This window comes from Trematomus bernacchii, unplaced genomic scaffold (genome assembly GCF_902827165.1).
Source record: "Trematomus bernacchii unplaced genomic scaffold, fTreBer1.1, whole genome shotgun sequence".
NCBI lineage: Eukaryota > Metazoa > Chordata > Actinopteri > Perciformes > Nototheniidae > Trematomus > Trematomus bernacchii.
In genome coordinates, this window is record NW_022987513.1 from 2,422,375 (window position 1) to 2,448,262 (window position 25,888).

Sequence of the window (25,888 nt, forward strand, 5' to 3'; positions counted from 1 at the left end):
TCAGATATTACCATGAAACTTCCCCAGTTGATTGAAGTCTACTGACATGTTTTTTTTTAAATGTATATTCAAATTAGGCAGTATCTTATTCAATATAATTTGCATAAAAATGAAACTGATTATTGGATAAAGCCAGGTTTAAAATATTTGTTTCAGTTTGTAGACATTGAAGGTTTTGGATAAATGTTAATAAATTGTGAATATCCACTTGAAAATAAAATGTATTTTTAGCCAGGCTTTTTAGAATAAGATGATATATAAATCAGTCTATTAATGATGTACAAACCCCTCTGTAGATCTTTCAAAATATGGATAGGAATGAAACGTATGAAAAAAAAGACACTAAAGCTACTAGTAAAACACTTAAACTAATAAATTTTACTATGAAATTCACCAAGAAGATTATTTATTTTAAGACTATTTTTCAGTTTTTTGTATTGTCATCTTTAAGTATTGTAGCGGGGCATTATATAATGCAAACTTTTGTTGAAATTATGAGATTTCTTCCAACAAATATAAACAAAGTTAGTAAAAGAAACATCTAAATGTATATTTTTGATGTTTTATTTCAACTATTCTGAACAAAGGCATGTCATAGAAGCAAAATACCCCAAAACTTACATGTGTATGTCATGATGCTTATGGAACACCACTAAATGAACTGGTTTTATACTTCATTCATCACAGATATAAAGTAGTTAAAAGTAAAAGTAAGGAAATAATCAGATGAAGAATGTACAGTTCAATTTGACTTTTATTCGTTGGTAAAAGGAAGACTTGAAGCAGCAAGATCTGATGAAAAACTTGGACAAGGCACTGTCTCTAGATTTACAAAATTATGACTCAGCCCTTTTTTAATTCAAGACAAAATATTGAGAAGCATCTTCTAATGCATTTCTTTTTCAGACATGACTCGGGTACAAAGTACACTTGATTCTTCAAAGAAGGCAGTCAATACACGGTGCTTCAGGTATAACATACAGTGCAGCATTATGAAAGTAACTGTTGAAGGCATGGAGAGCTATTTAAAATAGCAACAACTGCATTTTATCTCATGGCACATACACAAACTAGACCACGCAATGGGCGAGAATACTGAGTATCAAAATGCATATCGGTACAAATGACAATAACATTAAAAAAAATCTAAAATACATTTACTTTAAACTCGCAAAATAATGTAAATAAATCTTTCAAACACTAATTTCTAACAAATCCGACAACAAGCAAACCCCTTAATATTTCTGAAGCCGAAACGAATCAGGAGAAATGCTGAAAGAAATTATGTACATTTGTATGCAAAATGTTTAGGCCTGGTTTGATATTTCCCTTCATGGTATTTTGCCTGTCTTTAGCAACATGCCATGGACAGAGTTTTCTCGAGCTTCTGGCTTGGTCCTGTCCCAGGCTCTGGGGTGTTGCTTGTTCCTTCAGCAGAGAGCTGTTCAATTACAAAAAATACTGTTTTCAAAATCCTGTTCCTTCACAATCAAAACTTTTAAATTTGACAAGTACTTCTAGGTTTTATAATACAAAAATATCCTCAGTGGTGTCTGCTTTCCACCTCAAAATGATATCACTTCTGCCAAATCCAAATTACAAAATACACAAATCAAATACAAACAGTATATCAAAGATGCATGCAATGGAAATCATGTCCAGAAAGCTTTCTTGACTCATTGGTTTTCCAGTGCATGTATAATGAAATTATATAACTCTATGCATTAGATTCTATGAAAACAAAAGCCAACTTGACTTGTAACGACTACAGTGTGATTCCTTATGCTGTACGGGTTGTATCTATGCATTCTGATTATCAAACAACATCCTCACTGATAAGCAGTATTAAAACATAAAAGCATAGCAATAAAACTAAGGTCAAACTCTTAAAGAGACAGTGAAATCAACTTCAAATGATGTTTTTAATTGAATGCTGACTAAATATGTATTGGCACTGAATAACAGCAACATATAGTTGCAAACTGACTGTTCAGAAATGTAAAAACAGACAAAATAATTTAAATGGAATCGATTTTTAATATCTCCTTGGGGTGTAAATACTGAATGATTTGTAACAGTAGGCAGATCCAGAATACACTCAAATTATAAATTGGCAAAAAATAATACTGCTCTAAAAATGCTCCACATAAACACATAACAGTGCGTTTGGGTTTAAACTCTGAGCATCAGATCATAATAAATTCCAGCTTGCTGTGAAGAACCGTTGCATGTGTGCAGCAGGAAAATGTCGACAGGGTTAGAGACCAATCAGAAAGAGGGAATGGTCTCGGAGCCTTTTATTTTGAAATCATGATACAAAAAGGCGACAGAAATATATAAAGAAATAAAAAATGCTAACTCAATGTGTCATGAAATGAGGCGTGAGCCCATTACTCAAATGCTACATAAACCCCTTGTGAGGAATGTACTAATAAAATACAGTATGTCCCTTTTCAACCAGTGACTTGCCTAAATTCAAAGTTAGGAATGATAACAAATGGAGTATTTTCCCGATCCATGTTTGTACACTGTGCTGTGCTTGTGCAACCATGTCATGATGTGGATCTGATTTATTTGGGCAGGGGGGAACAGCTCGTGTGAGGCAGGACTGCAGTCCAGCTGTGTGGGCTTTAGCGGCGCGGAGCGAGCGCATCACATGCACTCGAACTCGTCGATGCGCTGCTTGGTGTTTCCTGAGCGGATCTGTCTGAGGGTCTTGTACTTGTCTCGCCCCGCCTTCATGTTCTCCGCGTGGATCATGTCGTTCACCGTCTTCTTGCTCTCATCCCGAGCGTTGGCCAACTCTGAGCTCAGAGCCTGAAAACACATTCACCGCAGAATTAAAACAGCTCACAGGAGGGTGTCAAAAGAGCATAAGGGCCCAATGTGCTAATGTTTTTACTGATCTGACCAAAAGTCCATTTTCGTTTTTCTCAGAATTCTGACTTAATTGCAGAATTTGCAGAGAAATCATATTTGGGTAGATTTAAAAAATAAAAATCACATATTTCCCTTATGATCCTCCATATATAATAAACACACAATACTCTTTAGAAAATCAATAAAATATGATGGATTCACCCTCAGAGTCTACTCAGTGCAAGTGTCCCCTAATGTCTTGTGCATTTATATTTCCTACTTACAAATCATCACATACACCCATCACAACATGGGTGTATGTGAATGTTCCGTATAATCATGTATGAGCAGTGGCGACTGGTCATTAGGGGCAGGTGGGGCACAGCCCCACCTAGTGTCAGCAGAAAGTATTACAAATAATGATTACAAAAAATGCAAAAAATAAATAAATAAATATATAAAATATATTTGAAGATCATGTTTAATCATCTGATTCGTCTGCACATTTCTGTTTTAGTCAGTGTTCTTCTAATTAGTGTCTACAGTGTGTGCTTATTGAGCCGTTTAGAGCCATGTGGGACAAAACCTGATCATGCCCCTCCCTCTCACTGTCTAACTGAACGGTGACTGTAAAAACGACACTGCGCATGCTCAGAGTATTTTCCTATTTAATGTGTGTGGCAAAAAAATAATGACCATAGGGGCACTGAGCTGCCATCCCCACCATACGTCATCTCACATAATTCAGAGCTGATTGGCTGTAAGTACGTGTGCCGCGAAAAGTGTGGTGTGTGAAGAGGAGACGAGAGAGCTGCAGTGACGCGTCCTAAAACCAGGAAGTAAGCTGCGCTTGGCTTCCCTCGACAAAAAAGCAATGAGATTTCTCCATAGGATTTTAGAAAATAGCTCCAAATAAGATCTGTGGGAAACGTACCTGTTAGATAAATGCACGTTTTGTTCAGCCGGATAACATCCACATGTCTACCCTACTTTTATAATTTTTGAATCATAAATCTATCGATTAGATTTCTGATAGACTTTTGAAACTACAAGAAGATAAGGAGGACTTTTACAAAAAAGTTATAGACATTTTTGTCCAGAAGGATATAGGCAAATGGACTTCATCTTCAAGTCAAGGTAAGACCGCAATTGTATTGAAAATGGGATCTTACTAAGAGAGAACAATTCAATATTTAAATGATAAAATTACATTTTTTGGGTATCCTTTTGTTGAACTGTCTGTTTAAAATTAATCGAAGCATCAGACAAAAAAAGCTTTTGAAAATAATATTATATTTTGGTTTAGGTCAAAATATAATATTTGTAAACCTGAAGAGTCAGTGCCAGTGCCTCACCAGCCATGAACCTCACTGCACGTCACTGCAGAAGCTTATATATAGACATCTAAGTTTTTTGTGCCCCACCACTTTTGTACATATAAAAACGCCACTGTGTATGAGACAGGGAGGACTTACGAGTAGATGTTTCTGCAGGCGCTCGTTCTTCTCGGCCTCGGTCATGCGCTCCTCCTCGCTGCGGTCCTGGAACGCCACCTCCGCCCCGAACTCGGCGCTGGCCTCGGCGGTGCTCTCGTCGTTCTCCTCGTCCTCGTTCTCCTCGTTCAGGGGCTCCTGAATGTGAGCCACCATCACTTTGCTTTTCAGCTCTTCTTTGGTCTTCTCCAGGTCCTCCTGCACCATGACGGCCTGAGAGAAGAGAGACAGAGCCAATTAGGTCATTTATAAGGCTGGCTAACATTTTGACAGAGAGTGTATGGATAGAAATGTGTTGAGAGTCCAAAATACTAACAACAAGTCATTCTGATTCTACACATTCATTCAGAAAGCCACACAAATTAAAAACCCTCTATCCAATGTTTTTGGGATACATTTCTCTGTGGGTCCAACAATTATTTTCCTAATAATTGCCTATGGAGCAGCTTCAGGCTCGATACTTTCACAAGTAATAGTTTTAAAATTCTCTATTTTCTGGCTTTGATAGAGACGCTCGTAAGTATTAATTTAATTCCCCCAGGCTTTGAAAATAAGATTTGATATGTTTTCGATTTGGTGGCATTGCCCTTTAAATCTGCTGAAAAAAAGACTCACGAAATGTAACTGACCAGAGTTCCATAAGCAGCTAGGAATCAGAGCCTATTCTGAGTAAGACTGGAATTTGAACTGGAACTAAAGTGTTTGCCAAAAAGGCACAACATGGAAACCACCACTTAACATTGCATTCTTTTAAAAGGCAGGATATCATGTTAGCGCAATAGAGTTATGGCAGGATTTCCTTAACTTGAAGACAGCCGTCACCCCCCCAAACAGCATGAGTCACACTGCCCAAAAGAATGTCAGGGCTGGGCTGGCACACATTGGTCTTTACCAAAAAAGACAAGAGGCAAGCTGTGAGCTTTAACCCCTCCCCCAGAAACACACCACAACAAGGCCTCAGGAATGTCTGCCCCTCACAGTGCCACCAGGGAGGGGGAGGGGGGGGGACACCGTCAGCAACACTGAGCTCAGTTTGAATGCCAATATAGCTGACCACCAAACACAGGTGCCTTTAACTTCTATTCGTGATGCCATTTGGCTTCACAAAAAGCAGTGCTGCAACTCGTTAATGAACTTTTACCTTCTTTCAAATGGGCCCTATTATGTTTTTGGGGGTTTCCCATATAAGTTGTATAGTTTTTGTGCATGTTAAGGGTCTGCAAAGGCTAAAATCCCAAAGTTCCCTCCAGAGGGAGTTTCTCTCCCACAAAATATATTTAACCAGAGAATCATCACAGTAACCTAGCTGTCGTTCTCACTTCTCACCACACGATGGCCATAACACATATTTAGAGGGCAAGAGGGGAAGGAAGAAGACATGTGTCTGTGTAACTGTAACTACCTATTAACGCTGCGAAGTCTACACTATCTTTTCATGTCATGAGTTCTAAAAACAGAGCCTGAGACAGTAATACTCTCCTTTGTACCTTAATGTTGCAGTCATTGTAATAAAAAAAGAATAATATTGGGTTACCACAAAAAGTTGTTTCACAGATCATACCTTCTGTTGCCACTCCACTGCCTCATCCTCCTTCTTTTTCTTGGCATCCTCCAGGAGGGAGATCTTCGAAGTCAGGTCGGCCAACTCTGTCGCCTAAAAGGACATTTTCTTTTAGATATTTGAAATATTTGAAGCATTGGAATACATTTAATTGAAATCGGAAAAAAAAGCCTTACATATTTCTAGTTTCAATTCCTATGGTTAGACTATTATTGTTTTGTGTTAACTGACCAGGTGTTCCTGGTTCTTCATCTGGTTCTCTGACTGCTGCAGCAGGGCTGACTTGGCGTCCTCGGCGCTCTTCAGATCGTTCTCCAGACGTCCAGCCTCCTTCTGAGCGCTCTTCCTCTCCAGCTCCAGCTCCAGAGCCTTGTGTGTCTGCTCCTCCAACTCTGTGCACACACACACAAACAGAGGAACACTAAAGGTCAGCATCATGTCAGAAATAAACCCTGTCACATTTTATTACAGTGCACACACAATCATTTCTTTAAATCTGACAGTAACCCACCTTCTTGGGCTTTTTTCGTCTGCTCCTCGATCTGCCTTAATCTCACCATCAGGTCCTCCTTTTCCTTTTCAATCTTTTCCTTTTCTTTTTCGGCAACTTCTCGTTTCCTCTTTTCATTCTCCAGAAGAGCTCTAGTTGTAGTCAACGTAAACAAAAGGTATTGAATTATACAGAAATGATGATCATATGAGCAGAGGATCACCATATTATACACAGGGTATTTATATATATATATATATACTCATCTACACATAACCAGCAAAGACCTGACCCTCGTATTGACTTTTTAAAATCAGGCCATATAGGTCGATAACAAACTGTGGTGATTACATTTGGTACATTTTCAGTTGAAGGGTATTTCCTGATTTTTCCAAATGGCTTCTAAGGTAGCACAGTGTACTGTCGCAGACAACCGTTTGTATCCCTTACCTCTCCATCTTCTTGTGATTCTTCTCCTCCCTGGCCTGAGCCTTCATCTGCTGCACTTCAATAGTGTCAGGTTTGCGGCGGCGCATGTACAGCTCATGGTTTCCCATGCAAAGAGCCAGGATGCGCTTGTTGATGCGCAGCCTCGGAGCGTAGAATACAAAGTCCTAAAACACACGTTACAGATTTGTATTAGTAGGAGTAATGCATAGACAGGTGATTTATACATTGGTATTACTCATATTAAGGGTTTACATACAGGTGCTTTCTTGTCAATTGGTTTAATGACAAACTTCTTGTCATTGAAGGAAATGTTCCTGATTTCACTCCAAGGGAATCCAATTTTGGGCGTCATTCTGTTGAAGAAAATGCAAATATAACATTTCTGGGTCAGATGCATTACATTTAAAACATGAAAAACCCACTGATAATGCTAATCACTTGCATTTATGTGGAATCACTTACTTGTCATTCTGTTCATAAATGTTAAGCCCCAAAGCGTCCACTCCCAACCACAGCTCTGTTCCTTTCTTATTCTTGATGTTGAAATAGTTGACTCCGTACATCTCCAGATCTTGAGCGATCTTCAGATACTCCATCATGGACTCCTCTCTGTGGAAAACAAAGTGTTTGTGTTGCTATAACAGTTTCAAAAATCACACAAAACGCAAGATCCCCAGCCCATATAAAGGGAATTGCCTTTCCATGATGCCTACTATTATTAACAGTTTGGACACAATGTCAAGAACGACCCTTTTATCTTCCCAGAGACAAGACATAGCTGAGATCATTTGTTAGCTAACAACAGCATGGTATGTTGATGTGTATTTGGGTGTTTGCTATCCCAACACTTCACTGTTAAGTCTTCCTAAAACACCCTGCCAACTGGCAATAATTGGTTCAGTTTAAAGAAAAAAGGTATCAATGAAAGCTGTAGATTACACGCTTGGCCTTTTACAGTGAACTGCTTTCAGCAAAGATGTCTTCTTCAATCATGTAGTGTTCACTTGTGTGTAAGCTGTTACCTCATCATGCTCTTGTGTTCTTCGTGCCACACTTGAATCCTCTCCTCCCATTGGTCCTTGTTGAGCTTGTGTTGGTCCAAAACTCTGAAAACCAAGACATCCAAGTGTCAGAAGTCATGCAGAGAAACACATCTTGTACCAAGACACTGGGCGAAAGGTGACATTTATCCTGTGGATACGGTGACATAAACCTGTGTTACCTCTGAGGGAGCAGCTGTTCACCGGACAGATAGCCTGGGGTGTGCACTTCCTTGTTGTAGTCAGCATACTTGGCCTGCACGGCGTAGGAGGCTAGGAGCACTGCTGTCTCTGGAGGGCAGTAGATGTCGTCATTTAGGATTCCCTCCTTCACCTGCAGGAAGAACAGCCGCTGCGTGGCGTCCTGGATTAACTCCTCTGTCACATCCTCGGGGAAGAACTTGGCACGGAACTTAAAAAGCAGCGGGCTTTCCTTCCTCACATCCTGGGCTGTCACCTTAAATTAAACGGGACACAGGTGAGGTTTAACTTCTGTTAACAGAATCAGGTAAAGCAAAGTAGTTCAATGTTGACAAAGAATGTCAGAACTGTGTTAGCTACCTTCTTATTGAGCTTGAGCCATGTAGAGAAACCCTTTGTATCCTGGTATTGGAGTCCAAAGTACCAAACCTCTCGCAGACCGATGGTCTTAACAACCTGAAAATATAACAGCAGAAGTATTCATAATGGGCCTCCTCACCTCACTCTGTTCTATAACAGGTCTATGAACCACAGGCAACAGGTGCAGTTTGTTTTATTCACACTAACAAACATCCAACACAAAGACAGCAAATGTTTTGTGTGAACTAAGAACCTCCTAACCTTTCATGGGACAACAATATAAAAACAAATAAATGTTACGTTATGAATGCATTTTGCTGTACTTTATCGATATTGCAGTAATATATGCAATGTGTTGTTTATATGGCTGTAAATGTACTGCATTGACTGTAATAATTGTTATATTCCTAATAATAAGTTATAAAACTATTTGGGTAATAGGTACATATAACTTGTGCTTCCAAATTACATTTCATTAAAATGTGTGTTTCTCTCATTAAGCATAACACTGGTGACAAGTTATCACTTTTTCATACCTGGTCAAAGAGTTGTTTCCCCGTTGTGTTTGGCTGAATGGCGAACTCCAGTTCAGCATCCATCGTGGTGACTCTTACACTGATCTGAGGGAAAAAACACATCCAAAACATTAACACTTTTATAAACTATAACTCTATATAGACAGCATTGTAGTTAAAGTGAACGTATCCCACATACATCATGGTGTTATTATGAATCTTGAACAGAGATTTTTCTGACTTTTGTTTCCAAAGAAATGACTCCAAAACTAATGACCAACGTATAAATTATGTTTGTACATTTAGCCTTTAATAAAACAAAAAAAGAATCATGTTTCTTTACTTACATTTACAATGAATAGAATTTGAAAATGTCCCACAGTTGCCACCTAGTGGTAGGAGACCAGAATTCAATCTACAGATTGCCACAAAGAATTTATAAAGGTTGCATCATGACTTATGATTCTACTTATTTTAAAATGAGCTGTTGGGAAGGTTTTAAATAAACCTGGCTTTGCACAAGCAGTAAAGGTGCACCCACCCACAACCATCAGTGCACACACTCACGCAGTACTGTGAACACTCAGCCAACCACACCATCAACAAAAAATCATTTGATGTGTGTATTCATTATGAACAAAAACGTGTCTCAGGGTCCCGCAGCGTGTGGGACAAAAGTGCCAATCAGACTCTGTCTCAGTATAGAACGTATCTACAGGAAGTAACCACATCCTCTGGTGGCTGCGAGGCACTGCTGCTGAACACTGAGCTCTCATGAGAGTCGCCTACATCCTGTCATGTGTCAAGCAACCTGTACGATTTCTGGTAAGCTAGTCGCCTTGAATAGAATGTGTTAGGTAGGTTTACCATCTTCAGGTAGCGCACTGTTACAGCCAGTTCATTAACAGAGGCCTTTCTTATTTAATGGACTGTTTGTATATTAAAAAGAGGGATATGTTGAGTACTATATGAATATATTTAACCTTAAAGTCCCTTGCCCGGAGAATAAACTCATTCTGTAATGAGTAAACTGACAGTGTAGGCATTTTTCATTTTCTCTGTCCTCTAGATGGAAAACAGCAAACATGTCTGTGGGGAAATAACTGTGCCGGCTGAGGCCCACGCCGGCGCTGAACAACAATGGTATGCATTATTTCCCAGTTGCGGGGCTGATTAGAGTTGCGTTCTTTCCCATACATGTCAGCAGGACCCCATTTACTGCTCAGGATACTTGCCCCTCTTGTCACTTCCTGTCATCACCAGCAGAAAGAGCTGTAGCCAGACCTAGAACCTGGGCCTACACACTGAACTCTGAGACAGATGCCTCAAGTCATCTAGACATACCACTCTTTAAACTTCTGTGAACATTTTTTCATTAGTGTAGATAAGAGTTCAGTTCGTGACCACCCTGTTGTTTCATTTCCTCTGTCAGTGTGACTAATTCTGCATAAAAAGGAACTGCACTCGTACATTTTCTGCCTGGTTAGGGTGTGTCTCTCATGGCCTGAATTCAAAAACACTTAACACACTATTATTAGCACATGCTCTAAAACCCCCTCCCAGGCGCACGTGTCAAGTTTCCATGACCTATTCTTAACTTTTGTTTTATCACAGCAGGACCATTAACAGCTTTTACAAAGGTACAACTATGTATATTTTCATGCATATCTCAAATCCAATTGTGTTGTACTGACTGCGTGAAACTTTGGGTTATTGTATTACATCCAACAAGGGGTTAGGTAGGTCTTCAAATTGGCTATTGTCTATTTGTTTGACAGTAGGTTTACGAAAAAAAATTCAAGCCAAATTGAATTAAACTTGGCGAAAGTGTGTAGCATGGACCAAGGAGGAGACAATTAAAATTACATTGGAAGAAAGGGCCTTTACTGCAGTCATATAGTGTTGGAATAATTAGAAATATGTGTTCACAACTGGGCATTTGGCCATAATCAAATACTGTTTTAAATCATAAATAGTAACCTTTTTGACCAACAGCAGGCTGACATTGCACATATCTGCATTCATTCATTCACTTGCATGGATTTGAACGCAGATCAACAATGCATTACATCCATATTATCAACAAGTAGGCAAATTAAGTTAGACCTAATATCAGTATAATTACAACTGGTTCGTACTAGTTGTAATGCTGAACACTAAACCAATGAATGAAGGGTAAAACAGAAAGATTAACATTATCCAAAGCTGCATTATTCCTATCAGCAGAGATACAATTCAGTATATATTATTTCTCAGTAGTGTACCACTTTGTTTTATACAGTATGATATAGCTATCAAGAATAACGCGCAAATGGAGAAGTAAACCCACATGATGAGAACTGGGAAACACCCATTGTTACCTTATTAGTTAGAGGAAGCAAAACCACTGGAACTGACAGAGAGGGTTTGGTTCAAGCAGTACAACCCAGGGCATGGCAAGTGTTATAAGAACAGTCTAAAATAACACTTTTTTTACTCAGATGTTCAAAATTCATATGCATGTGAACTTCTGCTTTTCATTCAAAAAACAATGTTACAGGAAGGACATTAATCATACAAATGTTCTCTGGGAATCCTTGATGTCCTGGCATTCAGTCACGCCCCTTACATTCCCACCCCAGTGCTATCTGTGTGTGCTGCTCACAATCAAAGCCATGACGACATGAAGATACCGCAAAGTGGTTTCAGTAGCAAGAGAATTCTTGGCTCGGGAGCATCCTTATGTATGTGGATGCTGACAGGATTCGTAAGTAGGATGGTCAATATCTATGTTCACAGTACTATACTAATTTGACTCTACAAACAATACAAGGCAAGGTTTATGCGAGAGGTCAACTGAGCTTATTAGCACAGGCCATGCATTTAAAGACTATCTTATCTGTGGCACATATAACAAGTTGCTATACACAACGGTTGCTATATCTGAGTCATACTTCTGACTATGTACAACAGTCGTACAAGGTCAGCAACTACGCTTAACATCTCTTAACAATGGATCCACCCTGGTTACCACAGCAACCATGCTACTGACATCTACCACCACCCTATCCACAGCCTGTCTGAAAGACGATGTGTGGATTTTAGAGGCTACAAAATAATGATCCACTTAGGAGACAAAATAAATGAAAGGTTTAAGGAGGTGGAACAGTTGTGTCAGAATTTGTTTACAGGGTAGGTACAGATATTTCCACTCTAACCTTGTCACATACAGTTAACAGCTATGCAGTGATGCGAAGCTGTGAAAATGTGCAGTGATGAACACATCTGTGAGAGGCCCAGCATAACAGCCCTCATTGCTTGCAGCTAATAATTAAAAGAAAATCATGTGTAAAGACTTGTGAGCAAGACAATAAGCATGATTATATCCTCAGAATACAATATACAGAGAATCTTCTCTAATACAGTCATGTTTTTTCAGTGAGCTGAAAAAAATACATTCTCAAAAAGCAATTAAGATCCTAGTACTAAAAACAGTAGTTCTCCTTTTTCTTGAATCTGTTCTCATCCTGTCTACTATCCAGATTAGCCTGTGCTGGTGGGCCTTGAAGGATAACATAAAAGAATCAGGTTGGGTGACAGGAAGAGGGAGGATGTAGAAGAGGAGTTTTCTCCCTAAGCAGGGGAACAGTAAACACAAAGGGCAAAGGGTCTTTTATAACCGTTTCCCACGACCACTTCAAAAAAAAAACAATGAAATGTCAAGAATGATAAACTAGCTTTCTAAAAAATGTGTGGTAGAGGCTGCTGTTTCATCCTTTCCCATCTTCTATATCCTTTGGATTTATTCTTATATCATGGTTGTTCTCTCTATTGTAGAGCTTTTGGGCCTGTCATTTCATAATATTCCCCAAGGCTTGAATTGGCGCCAATTTCCCAGGTTTTTTAAAAATAATTTTTATAAAGACCCTATAATAGTCTGTCAAGAAAAAAGGACAGAACACTAGAATAAGGGAGAATTTTGCTCATAATTGATGCTGGAATTTGGTAGGACAAGGCACATTTCTGAGATTGTGTCTCAAATGCGAAAGCACTAACGAGAACTCAGTTGACTTTACCTTGTGATAAAAAAAATTGTAATCTGGATCAAGCCCAAAAATGCTGCCGTGACTTGGGGTTCCGATCTGTTTGCCAGCACACTTTTACTACTCCTGGCTTTATTGACTATGTTGCCTGGGCTGCTCTGGGTGATGACATATTGCCTTCCTTCTGACCAGCTGCCCTGCATTTGTTTGCTAATCGTGCCTGCCATCATGTTGCCAACTGTAAGCCTCCTTCCAGGCTGAAGACTTATCTTTTTGCCACTGCTTTTAATTGAAACTGAGCTGTTTCGTTTTTGGTTAATGAACATTTGGGGCTAGTAACCCCAGGGGATCAGTGTCTGGGGACTTTGTCCTGGCTGGTTTTCTCTGTGTATGCTGCTCGGGACGTATGTGCCATACAAGCGTACACAGCTCATGTTCGGAGAAACCTTAAAGAAAGGCATCAGTAAAGTGGAACTTCTGTGTGAACTATTCATATCTTAAACTGCACTGTAACTTTTTATTCATGTATTTTTTCTTTTAATGTTTCTTTTATTATCTTTTCTTTTTAATGACTGTTTTTAAATGCCTTTGTCTGAATGTCTTTCATTTTTGTAAAGCACCTTGAATTGCCTTTTGTTGAAAGGTGCTATACTGTATAAATAAACTTGCCTTGCCTTGCCTAATGACCAAGTAAGGACCGTTTTATCCGGACTGGTTGTGACTGCCAACTCTGCTTTTGGGTTCAAATCAAACCTTTTGGTCACAGCCATACACACAAATATGTAGACCCAAAAAAAAGGAAGACTATATTCTCTAATTTACATTTATATGTACCTGATGACATTTATTCTAATGCAAATTCCTGCAGTCCCATCAATACGATGTCCACTGGCAACAGTTCTCTCAATGCAGACATATTAACAGTGCAATAGCCTCCAACTATATTTGTGTAGTAATGACTTAACACACAATGTTTACCAAACAAGACATCTAGTGATACAAACCACAGGCTATTCTGTTAGCAGTATGAAGTGATGCAATATTATGTTGGCTAATGCTTTCGCTAATGACCTGCTTATGATTTTATTTAGTTATGTAATGTTCACAGTTTACATTTCGCTGTCTTGAAGGTTGTACTAGACACTTGTATTATCATAACATAGGGGCCATTGTCAATGAAAGTTGGATGTAGGACTGCCCTCTCTAATCAGTCATGTTGGTCTTACAATTTATTTAGTTATTTAGTCAATATATTGATGTGAAGCTTTATATGCTGAATGACTGATTTCCAAGAAACGTATGAGAATATCACTGGTATACTTCCGATTTAAAAGTGGTTCTCTTGCAATTTCTTTTTAGAGAAACACACTTTTACATATCTGTGTTTTAACTCAACAAATTGATTATTTGACAAACCGTATAAATGGAGATTATTTCAAATAAAATAATAACATCTACACAGAAAACAAGGTGAACACATCTTTTCAATCCGAAAACAACTACAGAATAACAAATAAAACAGAGGATAATTACATATGAGATACAAAAATGAGTAACAACAAGGAACTTACTTTCAGAAGTCAGATTTTCTCACAACCTCATAACAGTAAATATTGAACTATTTGTGTAAAGACCCCAGAACTTTTGATTGTAGTTTGTCCAGCAGCTCTGCCTCTACACACTGTTAATCTGCTCTGCTATGTGCACTACACACTCTTGTAATCCCCTGCTTGCATACCGCTGGGTCTTTCCATTGATCATTTCTCCATAGTCACACTTGTTAATAGTTTGGTCCTCCAAACAAGAAAACTGCTTCTGTCGTGAATTCAACAAAACGGACAAAAATGGTAAGTTATAGGCTCAAGTTCTGTGTGCTAGTTTCTGTTGATAAAAATGTGTTTACAGTTAATATAATGAACTTAATTAAACAGTTGGGAACAATGAAGAACTGGTTAAAAAACAGGCTGGTTCTCTGCTGTCGGCTACTTAAACTCAAATGCTCCTATTGTTCAAACTGCAAGAAGGAAAATAAGAGAAACTGTTACTGTTGTCAAGGCCTGTTCAGCATTTCAGTCAGTGAACTGGAAAAAAAGGCTTCATAACAACATTCGGTAATTTCTAACAATAAAACTAAACAGAAAACGTTTAAAGGCTTTTAAAGTAATTATGGCAAAAATGGCAGATTTAAGAGGTAACTTTAAGTATATTGGGTGTGCTTTGTTAGAAGATTATGAGATGGAGAAACACGTCACAGCTACATCTAAAAAATATAAAAGCAAAACTAATACCCACTAAATGAAAAATACCACTGACAATCAGAGAGTTAAATACTTGACTTTTTGCACTGCTGTAATACAATCTAATGTGGAGCATGGCATCAGAGGACCTGCTAGAGGAAAGCAGGGAGGAGAACAGCTACACTGTGATGTGAAAGTCCTTATAAGGCTGCAGGCAAGGAAATTAGCAGAGAGGAACTGATGTAAGAGTAGAAACCTTGAGTCACAACATGACTTCCTTTGGAAGCCTAAGCACTGCCGAGAGGAGTCCAGCAAAGTCAGGGTTTCGCAATAATAATTGCTTTTGTGAAATGTCAAGACTTGTGTAGTTAACACTGAATAAATCACCAAAACAGCTGATGGAAAACGATTTTCCAAGCCATGAAATGTACTCCTTGAGCTGGCTTGCTGTGGGTGTGACTACAAATGTGGGAAACAACTTTCCCTGGGTGCAGAGTGAGCTCTGGATCATTTGCTGGATCAGTGTGTGAAGCTTCCTTCTTTCATACGCCTTGCATCAACACATGACGGTGACAAAAGATGTACTCAAGGAAAACAGACCACTAATTAAAATGTCTGGGTGCGATGACTTAGCAGCATATAGTCTGATGTATTTAGGCTTTGCTGCATCATGCACAAAAGTGACAATATAACCACACCTTATTTTATATTTTTACATTGGAAACACATCATAAGCTGCCCATATTGAATATAAGAATTGTTGTCTAAAATATATCCCACAATCCTTTTTGGTCACGTTATTGTCCCTGTTTGTTTAGAAAACTTAAATGCTTCCTCTTGAACATTTATTCTGTCCACTACTGGTTTCCTCTTTTCAAACTCTTTATTTTTGTACAGGCAAATGTCTCTGCTATACAGCTGAACTGTCCCTGTGCTTGTGAACAGATCCTGACTGACAAACAGATTCTGTAGAGGTCATTGGGGTCCCAGCTGTTACTTCAGTAGCTGCTACACACTGCTACAGGCCACTACTCTGGTGTTGTTGAGGCTACAAGCATCCCTCTGAAAGATTTAGACCAAAGACTGACACTGAGCTAAGGACTTAAAACACATATAAAGATTATATAAACACAGGAAAAAAAGGATAATTTCATTTGATATTATCCTGTAAAGTTTATTTTTAAATGATGATATGATTATAGGGATTGCTCTTTAAAGATACACTTTAAATGGCAGGATGCTATGACATTTTTTCAGGTTGACAGATGGAAAAAAGATTGAGGAAGTACTACTGTAGCAGAAAGAATGCTGCAGGAAGAAAGCAGCAATAGCCCTCCTTACCATTTGTACTTGTACTTTGGAAGTGCAAGAGTTCATAAGTTAAGGTGAATGATGTCAACAGTGATAACATACACATGCATGCAAGTTTGAACAATTACGCTGTTACTAAAAATAACCTAGCGTCACATCGCTCAAAATGATGATGAGTTTTTTTATAATGGGGATGAATTGTGAGTTTGGTTTGGTTTGGTTACCCGTCCAACTGGCCAGAGAGCCCTTGGCAGTTGCGGGTCGACGATCATGACGACCTGGTCCCTGGGCATATACCCAGGGAGTAATAATCTGAAGCGGCTCCATTGAAAATGAAAACTAATAAAGTGACTTAATGAATTGCAGCGTTTACCCTGTCATCTAAATGGCTTTGTACTTCATCTAATGGCCCATGAGTGACTCTTAATGTTCTTTTTATTATCAGAGTGTGCATGTGGTTATCACATCTCCGAGCAGACTGTGGATGAGAAGGACTGCACACACAGATTTCACTCTCTATTTTATCTATCTTAATTCAGAAAGCATTATGCTGAGTCAAAGCCTAACTGTTGCTTTCATAAGGGGCGAACCATGCAATGAGTTAGACATCACTTTCACTTCTGTTTGCCACTGGTGAAGGCCTAAACCGGAAACATTGGGCTTTTCCTGTTCTGATGCTGTTTGAATTAAACAAAGAGACATCACTGTGTGCGGCCATCCTTCTCTTTGTTCAAAGATACACCAGAAAAAATCTATAAATCTATGGGTGCTTCTTCATTTAGTATCACAGGACAGAGAAACGTTACTCCTAATAGTGCCATAAAGGCATACTAGTTCTTAGAGGCTCCCCTTTTGCCCCATCCCTGTTTAAAGTTTGCCTCCATTTGCTCCACGTTTGGGCAGCACAGCTGGCGTGAATGACAGTTCAAATCCCTCCTTGTACTGAAAAGGAGGCCTAGCTAGTTTGCTACTGCAGGCCACACAGCGGCTTCCGCTCAAAGCCGATTCTCTAAATGAGATTTCGGTCTCTATATTTGTGTAAAGAGGCTTATAGTAACGTTACAACGTGTCGCATTGAGCCCAAAAGTCTGAATGAATTCTGTGATTAAAGGCGCTACATTTTAATGAACAAACAGGCGGGAGCGCGCACGGGCACACACATAACGGAAAGTACCCCGTTATTCCTCGGGTGAGTCTGAAGGGATGTAAAGGATGCTAAAATGCTCTAATATGTAACAGAAATGCAATTAGGCTTATTAGAAGGCTAATACACTATATTAAGTAGCCTATTAGTGTCAAACAAAGAGTCACAACTCTCTTTTTCTTGCGATAATGGAGACAGAAACAGAACAAATACGGCAGTTTTCAAATGATAGTGTTATAGCAGTTTTCATTCTTACCGTCTTCGGCATCTTTCCTTTCTTCTACGTCCGGTTCACGTTTGATAAAAAAGTTAATAAATCAGACGAGCAGCGGAAAACTTTTTCCCATCAGAACAACGGCGCCAATCTAACGCTTTCCGGTCGCGAGGACACAATCGTTACTTCTAGCTTTACAACGAGGGACTATTTTCAACCTTACTGGCGTAAGAGTCTTTTTTTCTTTGTTTAGCCTTAAAGTGAAATGGACTGGAGCTTGATTTCCTGCTAACGGTACCCCAGACTGCAAGACCACACCCAGGCCGATGACAGGACAGCGGCCAGCCAGACAGAAAGAGAGGCTTCAGGCCGGCTGACTCCGCCTCAGCAGCCGCATCATCATGGCTGCAGTGCTGCCTCTACTGCAGACAAAAAGTATTTCTAAAAAGACGATCGAATTGTAGTTAGGAGGACATTTGTATACACTTTAAAGATGATGGATTTGATACAAGTATTGTTTTTTTTTCAACTTGATTTTTTTTTCAAATGTCACATTCACAAGAAGAAATAAACTGACTAAGCCAAATTTTGCACATTTGTACGTAGAAGTACAACAATATGGCACCAGTATTTAATATATTTTTTAAAAGAAGGGAATCAAAAACCAAATGTGTATTTGATGAATATTTTACTCGTAATGTAACCTTTTGTTTTTATCACTATTTTCTTTATATTTATTTCTTTGTAGGCTATATATTTTTTATTCTGTATAGTAGCCTACCTGTGAACTCCTGATGTCAATGTTTTGTGCGTATATATTGTTTGAATAAAGGAAAAATACAAAAATACAAATACTGCAGCCAAAAAAACTAACCAGCATTTTTTCTTTCACTACAAAAAATGTATTCCATTAACATTACAAATTACCTTACTGTGCTGTACTTCTAAACACGTTTTCTTTACTCTTAAATTCATTTATATAATATGCTATACTTTTTTCATTGTAATGTGCCTGTGTTTAATATATCTTACTTATTTTAAACCAATAATATTTTTTGGACCACTTAGCAATTATGGTAGTTTTTAAAGCATTCATTGAATTGAATTGAACAGTAAAAAAAAAACCTTAACTAAGCATCACAATATAAAAGTAATGTAACCTGATATTTAGATGTATTCATTTCTCAAACACCAGAATATCAAATGCCAATAAATACAACAGAAAGGAAGTACCAATGAAATATTACTTAAGTGTATTATACAGGACAGGAAAACAAGGTAAATGCATTCTACTTTTACTTTTGATACATTAAGTAACCTTCTTTACTGATAGTACTTAATTATACTAAAGAAACACTTGGAATTCAGGACTTTCACTTGTAAAAGACTATTGTAGGACCTTCGTATTTCCACTTTTACTTGAACAAAGGATCTGAGTACTTAATCTGAGTAAATTTGATTTGTGGTTTATAGAAGGGGTCTTTTGGGATGAACTATGCTAGCATAGAATACAAATGTTACTGAAAGAGTGGAACACATATGTGTTTCTAGTCAATATTTTTATTTTATGACATCTTTATTCACATTGTGTGGTTGACTAAGGCTGGAGCCACACGAGAACGGTAATGGTCGTATCCGCTACAGTTATCTATCATATAGACGGTTCGGCCACACGGCCAACAGGGAAACGCAGATAACGATAACGGGTCCCAAGGTGGGTAGATCTGCGGACGAAACGCTCTGGGGGGCCAAACGGCTCCGTGTCTACGCCCTATAGAGAGGCGAAGTCCCTCCCTTTCCGGTGGACCTCCATGGGACCTTATTTCGGAAAAATTATGTATTGAAGTCAATGGCGAGAGAACAGTTATCTTTCGATCCTGTTTGAATTGGTACGAATTACACATATGATGTTTGTCAATTTAAAAGATAATTTTGCAAGTAAAAAAAAAAATGTTTTGCCGTAAAACTGTGAAGTAAGACTTTTGTGTGAAACCGCTCAATGAACTACATCTCTGGTCTCGCACAACAACACATGTCACCAAGATGGCCGTCACTACTGTCTTGCCAAAAAAGGGATTGACTACCCTCACTATCACCACAATGAAACACGTCCAGAAGAATGTCATGCAAAGCTGCCTGCCTGCCTGCCTTCCTTCGATTCTCCCTGAACTGCCTGATCTTTTTAATGTTCAATGTTAACCATTTGTGCAGATAGCATGAAGTAGAAAAGATCACCGATGCTAATGTAGCGTTCGCGTTAGCATGTCTCCCCCGGGGGCATCCGGGCTTAAACGGTGTATTAATGATCACATTGGTGTGACTGTACTCTTCAAAGGGTTCACGAAATATGACTACTACTACTCTTACTGTTTAACATTTTGGGTTACTTAATGTTACTTCATGTTAAAGGTAGGGTAGGTAAGAATGGAGAAACCAGCTCAAGTGCGCTAGAATTTGAAAGTACACAACCAAAAAAAATCTGCCCCTTCCTTCAGACTTCCTTACAGAGCCCCTCCTCCAACACACACGAACGTGCACATGACCAATGAGGGCACGAGATAAGTTTGTGCACGAGATGGAAGGCTGACAGGCAGGTAGGCCATCCAGTTATTTTAGCCGGGCCGGCTCAGATGATTGGTCGTGCTTTTTACAGCGCCACGGCTTCCACAGATGAAATATTTGTCTATATTTATTGTCAAAGCATTTAATTTATTCATTGCTATCGGGATGTTAAAAGCATTCCATGGAATATAACAAAAAGTGTTTCTGAAGTGAATTGCCTACCCTACCTTTAAGGCTAATAAAAATGACAAGGCTAAGGCTGTAATGCTAACTAACGTGCTTGCTACTAGCTAGGTAGCTAACTTGATCCAGCCACTTCTGGTCCTTTCATCAGACAGGTAGCGAAAGAACGAGCAAGACCCATTGCTGGTATGATTACAACCTGGTACTAAGCACACAGGCATCTTGTTAAAGTTATCTTATCCTAGCTATCTCTTATATTTAGTGGAGGAAAACAAATATGACATCACTTACTCTGGGATTTGTAGTCTTTCTAGTTGCGTATTTTTCATAGTCTTATGTTTCAACAGTTTTACGACAAACTGTGACTTTTTTGACATGGAAATCATTTTTTAAGATTGACAAACATCATATGTGTAATTCATGGCACAATTCAAACGGGATCGAAAGATAAGTTTTCTCTCCCCATTGACTACAATACATAATTTTTCCGAAATAAGGTCCCATGGGTCGGAAGTAGATGGGCGGGACTTCGCCTCTCTATAGAGGCGAAGTCCCGCCCATCTACTTCCGCCTAAGGCACCTCTGCTGCTAAATCCACCGCGGAGAATAAACCGAAGGGCAACCATGGAAACCATGCTCGTAAATCTTCTTCGCTGCTTTTGGTGTATTTTGTGGCAGAAGTACAGCGCCACTTACAGGCCCGGCATATGTACTACAGCGTCTCCAGCGGGTCAAGCGGTCTCGTGTGGAAGGACACGTTTCTGGTGCCTATTGCGTGTGGACCAAGGAGTAGCATGAAGCTGCAGCTTCGGAGACTGCAGTTTCAGGACTGCAGTCCTATAGGACCCTAGTTTTTTGTGACACTGCCACCTAGCGAGTAGGAGAACGCACGGAATGTGAGTAATGTGAAGTGCTTTTAAAGTTTTATTTGTTTAACATTAATAACAATTCCGGTGTCTTGAAATGAAGTGTGATTAGCTAACGTTAACTATGATAGTCTTAAGGCAATACAAACAATCACCTGTTAGCTTATGATAGCTTCTAACCGTATTAAAGGCACTAAAAACAATTATTCGTTAGCTATAGCTTTCGGCAAAATAAACTGTTAGCATATTTGATTTTTTGTTTAACCTGTTAAGCCCTGAGCCTGTTTTTCAGGTCTCAGGCTCGAAAATGACATTCCCAGAACAAATGACCATATCTTCCCTTCTAAAAGGGTTAAATTAATAATCTTTTTTCTCAAAGTAATGATAAACCTGTGAGTTGGATGTAGAAAAGTCAGAATCAATATAGATGTTTTTTATTTTAAAGAAAATTCAGATTTTACATAGTAAAAAACTGTAAATTATAGTGTGTATAATTCTTTTTTACTTATAGTGAAAACTACCATTGGATGATGGTAAGGTAGACTAAAAGCTTTAGGAATCCAAAGTACAACATATAATAAGTACCCTGTATCAAGATTGATGCAAAACAAGTGACATTTGACCTTTTTAGAGAGATTTAGCAAAAATAAACCACTTCTGGGGTCATTTGGGTGGATTTTCCATATCTCTGGCCCCCCTTGCTCGATTTTGATGGTTGACACCTCTTTCTGACCGTTAGAGCCAATAGAATCGAAGGGGGGGTCCCCCACACACACTCATTGTGAAACAAAAAGGTGGGGGCTTTGCGCATGTAATTTTGCATTAGAGTGAAGCTACACTCTAGCTCTGATATCTAGAAACGGAAAAACATGGATTATCAATCTCATTGCTCATGGACAGGGTTGGGAGGGTTACTTTGTAAATGTAATCAGTTACTGATTACTGAATACATGGCTCTGAAAGTAATCCGAATACAGTTACAGTTACGTCTCTTAAAAAAGTAACGTATTCAGATTACTTTTAGATTACTTTTGGATTACTTTCTTTTTCCATCACAGATGGGTATGTTTTGGTGTAGGCTACAGGAGACTCAAAAAGCAAAAGGAAACTCAAGGTTCAAGGTTCAAGGTTCTTTATTGTCAATCTGACATAGCTACAGAGTAATTATGCAGTTGAAAATCTTATGTCACAGGCTTCTCCAACAATGCAACATAATAACATAACATAATAACAATAAGAGCATGAGCAATACAAAAATAATAATAGTTATAAAAATGAAATAAAGTGATGATGTGGAATAGTGCAGTATGAGTCTATATACAAGTTATTGGAATGATATATATATATTAGGTATTAGATACATACTACTGAGTAGCAGTTGAATGTTTGAAGTTGTTTCAACAGTTCAAAAACTGAACGTGTTTTTACTGTTTTAATGGCTTATCAAGAGCACAACTGGCACATAACATCTGAAACGATGTAACAACATAATACACTTTTTGGGGATGCAGCTTGGGATGTGAGGAGTGAGGGACACGGCTTAGAGCGGGCGTGTCGCCTTCTGTCCTGCCATTTCATTTGCTCTTCCACATTAGTCTGGCCCCACTCCATATGAATGATATGAAGTCCGTTATCCCGACTTATTTATTTATTTTCGAGATAGTTACCGGTGCGCCAAGGAGGAAGTGGAGCACTTCTATTACAGTGCATACATTATTTGAGATATATTTCGAACTCGGACTTCATTTTAAGGACATTTCGGCCAGGGGTGTAGAGCTATATTTGTTTAAGCACCGGATTGGCAAAACAGGAGAGTGTGTGCACCAGTCTGCCTTGATCTATGAATTCATGTCCGTAACTCTCACAGTATCTGCTGCCCACAGCTGTTTTATAGAAGGAAAACCTCCTTCACCTCATGAAATCTCTGCAGCACCAGGAGGCAGCGGGAGGGTTAACTCAGCCTCTGAGAAGAGGAGCGCGCAGTGCCTTTCACGCACCGCCTTTCACGCACCGCCTTTCACGCACCGCCTTCACTGTGTTTACCTTCAGAATCATTAGAAAGGATACAGACACACCTCTACACACACACACACACACACACACACACACACACACACACACACACACACACACACACACAACACACACACACACACACACACACACACACACACACACACACACACACACACACACACACGCACGCACACACACACACACGATTTAAAGGCAGACTTTTGTTCCTCCATGTTTCGTTGTTATTGTTTCACTGAGCGGACCCGCGCATTTTTTTCAAACGCTCCCTTTTTTGGTCCATCTGCGGCGGTAATAGGTTTTGCGCGCTGTGATGATTCGGCTGTACCTTTAGTAATGAATATTAAATGTTGTGAGGAAATATTTCCACCAATAATTCCAATAAGTAATCCAAAATGTATTCACTTCAGGTTTACGAAAGTAACTGTAATCAGATTACTCGTTTTTCAAATGTAACGCGAGCTGAATACAGTTACTTGATTTTTGTATTCTGATTACGTAACGCCGTTACATGTATTCCGTTACAACCCAACCCTGCTCATGGATTATCAGAAATCATTTCAAAGGGACACAGACACATTGGATTAACCTATGGATTAACTTCAGCAGCGTTTTTATCGTTTTAATGCCATTGAAGACCACTTTGGAGAGACTACAGAGCCAAGGTAACCTTGTTAGCATTTTTAGCTACCTAGCGTCAAATGTTTTGATGTCTGTTTTTGCTTATAACGTCGCGATTTCGTATAATTCAGTGATAATGAGGGTACCCATTGATTCTGTGTCACCTCACGATGTGAATCGATGTCATGGATGTAGAGAAAAGATAAATAATAAGGTTTTGTGAGTGATTTTCGGTGCAGTAATCTGTTAGCATTTTTCGCTCGTTGCTAATTCAGAGGCTCAGTGTTAGCATTGTGGGTTTTCTTTTGAAAAAAAAAAAAAAAGATCAGTTAGATGAGTTTCTTCCCATTACATGGATATAAAACATTCATAGTTTATTAAATGAACATGCCCTCAGACACTGTTTCCTGCAAGATGTTGCGGCAGTGCCCCGGTACCGGGGTCTCTCGGGCTTAACAGGTTAATGAAACTGTAGCGTGATTTTGGCAAGCCCAACTAGGTGTCCTACATTAATTGTTGATGTAATCACTAATTACAGTAAGAGTGTGAGTAATGTGAATCGTGTTGTTTGTTTAAAGTTAACAACTATTCTGGTGTATTGAATTGGACAGCAATACAAGCAACACGTGTTAAATGTGAGTCTTACAGGGAAACAGTCATCTGTTAGCCTATGATGACTCGCTGCAAAACCAACTGTTAGCCTTTTTTGGTTATTTGTTTAATGAAACCGGGTGCTTTCAATGCGACCATCTTTATAAGGACGTTGGCACAGGCTACCGGAGAAGTGGACGGCGAGGAATCTTGGAGGGTGTTTACTCCGAAGAGGGCTTCCCGGGAAGCTGGAGCTGTTTTCTGGTGGCTGAGGGAACAACAGACCCCGCCTCAACCCAGTGAAGAATCCTCAGTGTCCTCTCCACTTTCAGAGGAAGGGTCAGAGGAACTCAAAGACATGCTGGACTCCAGAGGTCATTCCGTGTCCGTGTTAAGGAAATTGTGCCCGTCTTCTAAATAAATAAAAATTGATTCTGCACTGAAATGCCTCTCGGTCAAACTGCATGTTTATCTTTGGCAGCCAGGTGCATAAACACACTAACAGTTGTTTTTGTTTTTGAGTAATCAAGCACCTCTTCAAAGACACATTTTATTTGATTATTTCGAACGTGTAATACAATAATGAAATGAAACAAGAGAATTATGATACTGTAGAAACGTAAGCAGTATCAAATTGATAAACTAAATATTATTGACTTACAAATTATATATAAACAAATGATCTACCTAATTACACATCCGAAAAGGCGTGGGAAGGAGTTTACACATATTTAATCCCACCCCTTCTCCCAAAAACTAAATTAACAGTTTTCTTTTAACAAAATATACATCTAAATGTATGTCTACAATATACATTTACAATTATAAATAGATTATATCATTATTACTACAATATATATATATATATATATGAATTTACGATGTATGTCAAATTTGATTTGACAATTATAAAAGACTATCTTTTGACATCTGACATACAAAATACATTTGTTATTAAAAAAACAAAAACATAATAACAACAAATTGTCGTTAACAATAATAATAACATTTCTGTAAGAAAAACATATTTTCATGCATTTTTAGATCGTTAATAACAAGCATTACAATGTCTAAAGAGACTCGCTGTGTATGAGACCCAATACTCGCTGGTTGTACTTTTGCGGGCATCCAATT

The 25,888-nt window shown here is 38.8% G+C and overlaps 1 protein-coding gene across 2 annotated transcripts; it reads right to left on the reverse strand.

Moving 5' to 3' along the window:
- Positions 1-736: 736 nt before the first annotated feature.
- Positions 737-18,239, reverse strand: LOC117500436 (moesin-like). 2 transcript variants are annotated; one of them, XM_034153339.1, is made up of 13 exons: positions 17,940-18,239; positions 8,991-9,074; positions 8,455-8,550; positions 8,076-8,350; positions 7,876-7,959; positions 7,316-7,462; positions 7,110-7,206; positions 6,854-7,017; positions 6,425-6,555; positions 6,145-6,305; positions 5,914-6,006; positions 4,335-4,565; positions 737-2,817 (listed from the first exon to the last, which is right to left on the reverse strand). In XM_034153339.1, the coding sequence occupies exons 1-13, from the start codon at positions 17,949-17,951 to the stop codon at positions 2,653-2,655; spliced, it is 1,740 nt and encodes a 579-aa protein (XP_034009230.1). In that variant the 5' UTR covers positions 17,952-18,239; the 3' UTR covers positions 737-2,652. The 2 variants fall into 2 exon arrangements, with proteins under 2 accessions (XP_034009230.1, XP_034009231.1); XM_034153340.1 differs by lacking the exons at positions 8,076-8,350; positions 8,455-8,550; positions 17,940-18,239 and having other exon boundaries at positions 8,991-9,049.
- Between the last annotated feature and the right edge of the window lie 7,649 nt (positions 18,240-25,888).